The 5,761-nt window shown below is 33.3% G+C and overlaps 1 protein-coding gene across 1 annotated transcript; it reads left to right on the top strand.

The window, feature by feature from the left end:
* Window positions 1-1,844: 1,844 nt before the first annotated feature.
* LOC108916555 lies at window positions 1,845-2,591 on the top strand. Its single transcript, XM_018722836.1, has one exon. The coding sequence runs from the start codon at window positions 1,845-1,847 to the stop codon at window positions 2,589-2,591; it is 747 nt and encodes a 248-aa protein (XP_018578352.1).
* Window positions 2,592-5,761: the final 3,170 nt, after the last annotated feature.

Raw genomic sequence — 5,761 nt, 5'->3', positions numbered from 1 at the left:
AGTATGGTTATACATCTCCTGAAGCAGAATAATTGACTTAAGGTAAAATGGTATCCTCCTCTATTTATTCAAATGTGATGAATCGTTTCAATATTTTTACTTATGTTCCCAAGAGTTACGATTATAGCCTACCATAAAAATAAAAGTTCTGTCGGCATTAAACGTTTATTCAATCCTATCACAGTTAGAGGTGTTTTAATATCTCATAATTCTTCTAATAAGCACGTTGTGAAAACATTGACTCAGAATTAAATCACGTGCCTCATTACAACCAGAAATGAACTAAGGCGCTCGGGCATCAATAAAATCAACTGGCGAACGTTCGTTATATATTATTATATTTGTAATCGGATCAAAGGCTTGTTTACGCTACGAGAGCTCGAGATAGACTGTGAATAATGTTTTTAGGACGAAGAATAATTTAGGCAACGCACAGTGGTCGGAAATCCGAAAAAGCTGGACAAAAGTCGAAATTTCAAAATCGTTGGTTTGTGTTAATACTTCAGAATATTCTAGAGATGGAGTCACTGCGTAGTTCTGCAAAAGACCAGAGAGCTGGCCCACGTGTGTAGACCACAACAACTCTCTGAAGTAGGCTGCGGCACATTAAAATATTTCACTGGCAACTGACTTCGCGAAAACCAGTGATTTGTAAATACGGGCAATTTTTTTCTATAGTACCAATCGTTGTGTGCAACATGGAGGGTGTTCCTGGAGGTAAGTCGAATACATTTGCCCATCTATAACCTCATTTTTCGAAAGTTGCATGTTTTTATTGTTTTAACAAAAACGTCTTACAATTTCTATCGATTTCAAATCACATCAATCGTAAATTATCGAAATAGTTGTGATCCCAAGAGATCGTGCACTATTGAAAGTTGGAAAATGAGTACAGGTGTGTCAAGTTCATATATCAAACGAGAAAACTTCCCGAATTTTTTCAGATTAGGGTTCTGAGTCATTTTTTGTGCCTCCGTGTGCGGCCGGTTTACTAGTGTAAAAGGTCTTAGTCATACAATAGCTAGGGATTTAGCGTCGCTTCGCGATTCAAACGAGCGTATCTAATTCAAATTGTTTTTTATGAACATGGTACCTTTTTCATGTGCCATTTATAATATTGATATCTATAATTTTTTAATTCATAATTTATTATTTTCCAAAGGATCATGCACTCGTAAAATTACGTGTACGAAAAAAGAAATGTTTCGTCTTTTAAAAGGAAAATTCCACGACAATTTAGAAACACAAATAATCATTTTAGAACGACATTTTTCTAAAAAGGTGCCAGATTTCAAGATAGTTGAAAATGAGAACAGCGACCTTAACCCTTTGAGGACTACTGGTTATCAGTGAAAACCATATTACTAATATCCACCCTATTATTTTCCTACTGGTAGTACTTGTACCACAGTGTTTAATGTGTTTTCCTACAGATCATTTTATTGTCCTTACGCATTGCATCGATGTTTGTTCGTCTTTAACGACATTTATGATGCTGCACTGATAGCGTTAAGAGCGTGTTTGAGGTTACCTATTAGTTTTGAATTTTTTCATAGTTTTTGTTATATTTTTGCATTAAGAATAGCATGTAAGTGTTCCAACATATGCATATTTATTGTCGGTTGTAAAAAATATTCTGTATTTCTCTAAATCAGCTTGACGTGAGCAGATTTTTGTGTGGTTTCCCATGGTGACCACTAGGAATATATTAGTTTAAAAAAATTTTTTTTTTCCTTAATATTCCTAATATTAATAGATTGTATGAAACTATTTTTAATCCTAAAATTTGACAACAAATGTGGTGGAGTATATTTTGTAATTTAATTCCTTGCATTTCAGATAATATGGCTTGCTGGAAATTGTTTGATATCGAAAATATGGATCCAGGTCGTGTTTTCGTTCTTCTAGACGAAATACCGAGCGATAATGAATCTCTTGTAGAAGATCTAGACGAGGTTATGAATGATGAATTGCCGACGCCTGATGCTTCCAATAATGGTGAAGTTTTTGACATCGAAAATATGGACATAATTATCGAGGATAATGACGTGATTTCCAATAACGACTTACACTGGGACAGCGATGATGATATCCCACTCGCCAGACGACCTGATATATTCCTGTCAGATTACTGGTCTGACGATGTTTCCAACATTATGAAACCAAGTGCTTTCGCAGAAGCAACTGGTCCGGATTTGCCTGATGATATTGAGACACCGACAGACGTATTCTTGCATTTGTTTCCGGAAGATTTGATCACCCACATTACATTCCAAACCAATCTATACGCATTTCAGAGACATGTTGAAGGAAGACATTTCAAACCAACAACTGCAAAGGAGATTAAAATCTTTTTGGAAGTTAATCTCCTTATGGGTTTGAAAAAACTACCAAGCTTCAAAGATTACTGGTCTTCTCAGGAAGAAATGAGAGATCCTTTTATTAGTTCCGTTATTAGTAGAGATAGATTTGCTTGGTTGCTGAGTAATATTCACCTTAATGATAACGCAGTTCAACCACAAATGGCGATGTTTTCATGCTCTGACGATTATATGACAGATGATGACGATGAGAATGACTCATTAGAATAAAATAAATAATTAGAATAATTTCTAAAAAAAATAAGTTTCAATAGTAAGTATTTCGAAATTGTTTCTTTCGAAATCGAATTTATTCCAAATATATGACTATAGCAGACCTTTCGTACTTTATTTATAATTAAAATTCCAACCTTACATACGTTTTACGCGATCTCAATACCAGAGGCACTCGAAATTTCAATTAGATTCAATAAATTAACGTGATATATCGGCCATTTTGTATCAGCCATCTTGAATTTGAGATTTTTGACTGCAAGTTCGGTTTTAGTGACCTGAAAAACATAAAGTCCCCACTTTTGGTGATGATGCAAACTATTTTCGACTTTTGTCCAGCTTTTTCGGATTTCCGACCACTGTGCGACGGTCGTAATTATGTTTCTGCGCATATGAAGGTCAAAGCTCATAAGATTTTAGAACACCTCTACACACAAGTACTAATATACGAGCCAGTACCAATACTAAATAACTAAACGTCAGGTGGCGAAGAGCGCTACTCGAGCGCTGCTTCCATGTAGGCGGTCGGAAAACCAAGGGCGAGCATAAAGCCCTCATCCAAGCACCACAGCTTAATAACACTGCTTGTGCAAGCACCTTGTGTGCCGCTCATGCGCAGCACGCTACACTAAGAAAAAAACTAAGTATACTATTTACAATTCTCCATAACAAAGTAGAAATGTGCCTGGTATGATGTGGAATTCATTGGCTTTACTAATGAGGAAGCATGTCAGTAACCTCAATGATGCTGTTACTCTTGTTTGTTTAACAATATGTAACTTCAATTTTCTTTTCTGATAATCAGGCCGAGTATGTATCCCATTTTTATCATAATAACAGTTACGTTATTTCAGGGTTAAACGTTAAGGTTAACGTTAACTGTTAAGGGGGCGATTTAGTATGTATATTTTTACCGTGTAACAGAGCTTCAGATGAGGACACAAATCATCGAATAAACTAACATAATTGAATATTATTATATATCAATGTATTCGCAATGGTTCCCGCTAGTGAGTGAGATAAATTTCAATGCTCTTGAGAACAGAAGAATAATTTAAATAAATGCCAAAGTACCTCAATTTTAACCATACTGTTAGTCTGTCAATATATTGCATTTACCACGGAACTAGGTCAGGCACAATAACCAAACTACTTCACTCACTAGAACGGACACCTAGGATCATTTGTATTTAATTTTCAGATTAATATTTATTAATAGTTCTATAATTTGTGTCCTCAAGTGAAATGACAACATTTTATACACGACTCCATTTTTAATATGTATCTAAACTAGAATTGTCGAGTTTCCTACCTATTCACAAGATATTTTTAATTTCTTTCGATATAATTAGTTTGTACACTCTCTCACAGGTGTCGCTACCCTTGAAAATGAAAGTGAAAACACAGAGTTGGTTTATTATAAATGCGTCCTAAAATAAAGCATAATGGTTTAATATTATCTTTGATATACCTAGTAGTACTAAGTAGTACTAAGTACTAAGTAATGATTTTGTAAAGCTTAAATAGTACGAAAATATAACGCATAAAAAACCAATAATATGTACTAATTTTTCTTTATTAAGAATACAGATTAAATTTTACGTACAGGGTGTCCCACATAAAATCGTTATTTATGTTTAAATAAATTTACAGCTTAAAAATTAGCCTGGCTCAGATAGATTTCTTCTTCAATCTACAAATCTACAAATCTTCAAGCTACTTACCGGTAAGAAGGAAACCACTGGATATTTAATGAAAAAAGTTACGACCAAAAAAATTATACATTCTTGAATATAAATATAACTAACACGATTTTAATTTCATATTGTCTTGACAATCAACTTTTGCTTATTTTTAGTCACTTACTATCGAAATAAATGAAATAAACCTCTGAGTTTGGAAACCGATATTAAGAAAACGTTGGGGCAAAAAATTTGAAATTTGGACCATATATAGCCTCACTATTACTCTATTGTGTGCTAAAATTTCAGTTGGTTTCGTTATCCCATTTGTTAGTTATTAATGAAAATGTTGAAAAAATCACGGTTTTCTGCATATAAAATTATTGGTACCTCTCACTTTAACTCGTCGTAATTTTTTTGTTAACTGATAAAAAAAATCCAATTTTTACTAACGATAAGTCGAGCCTTTAATACTGTAAAGGTCATTTGTCTCAAAAGGTCTTCTTTTTTTATTTTTAAGTGAAACATAAGGGAGTGCTATCTCCGTAAATATGGCATTCTTTAAAAAAAAACTGACAGGTAGCAAATAACTGTAAACAACAATTTGAAAAAATATGTTAAAATAATACAGTTATAAATATGATATTCTTAAAAACAGTATCGGAATGGTCAATTACGGTCACGGTCCGATGCAGAGTATACAGTATAGTTTATAACTGTATTATTTTAACAAATTTTTTCAGATTGTTGTTTACAATTATTTACTACTTGAGTCAGTATTTTCCTTTTTTTAAAGAATGCAATATTTACGGAGATAGCACCCCCTTCTGTTTTGCTTAAAAATAAAAAAAAGATCTTTTGAGACAAATGACCTTCACAGTACAAAAGACTAAGTGCGACTTATCGTAAGTAAAAATTTGAATTTTTTTATCAATTAACAAAGAAACTTACGACGAATTAAAGTGAGAGGTATCAATTTTATAGGCAGAAAACCGTGATTTTTTCAACATTTGCAATAACTTGATGGGATAACGAAACTACCTTTACTCAAATCGTAAAGGACCCAAAGAAAGGGTACCTACACTCTCCGTCTCTGTCTTTACTGCTTCTAGAAATGAAATTATATGTACCTATATTATTTACCAGTAATTATACTCCAGTCCAACGGTATCTTGCGCAGTCATTTTTTGCAGTGGGAATCATTATATTGGAATTAGATAAGAACAATTTCTTGACGGTCTTACCTGCTAGGGGAATTCCCTAGCAGGTAATTCCCTCATCTTGTTAATAATAACTTAAAATTTTAATAATATTTCCCTGATAAGATACAATATATATATATTTTGTTCATAAAGTCATTTTTCTTGAAAACGGTTGACTTTAGAGCACTGAACCAAGAGAACTCTTATTGTGTAAAATTCATTGGCGCTTTAGAATTTGCTGTTAAAAGTCAATTTTTCCAGTGGCGTAAAATTTAGGGGGGGG

Source organism: Anoplophora glabripennis, unplaced genomic scaffold (genome assembly GCF_000390285.2).
Source record: "Anoplophora glabripennis isolate ALB-LARVAE unplaced genomic scaffold, Agla_2.0 scaffold3165, whole genome shotgun sequence".
Classification (NCBI taxonomy): domain Eukaryota; kingdom Metazoa; phylum Arthropoda; class Insecta; order Coleoptera; family Cerambycidae; genus Anoplophora; species Anoplophora glabripennis.
The sequence above is the reverse complement of the archived record's forward strand: the minus strand, read 5'-3'. Positions and strand labels throughout refer to the sequence as shown.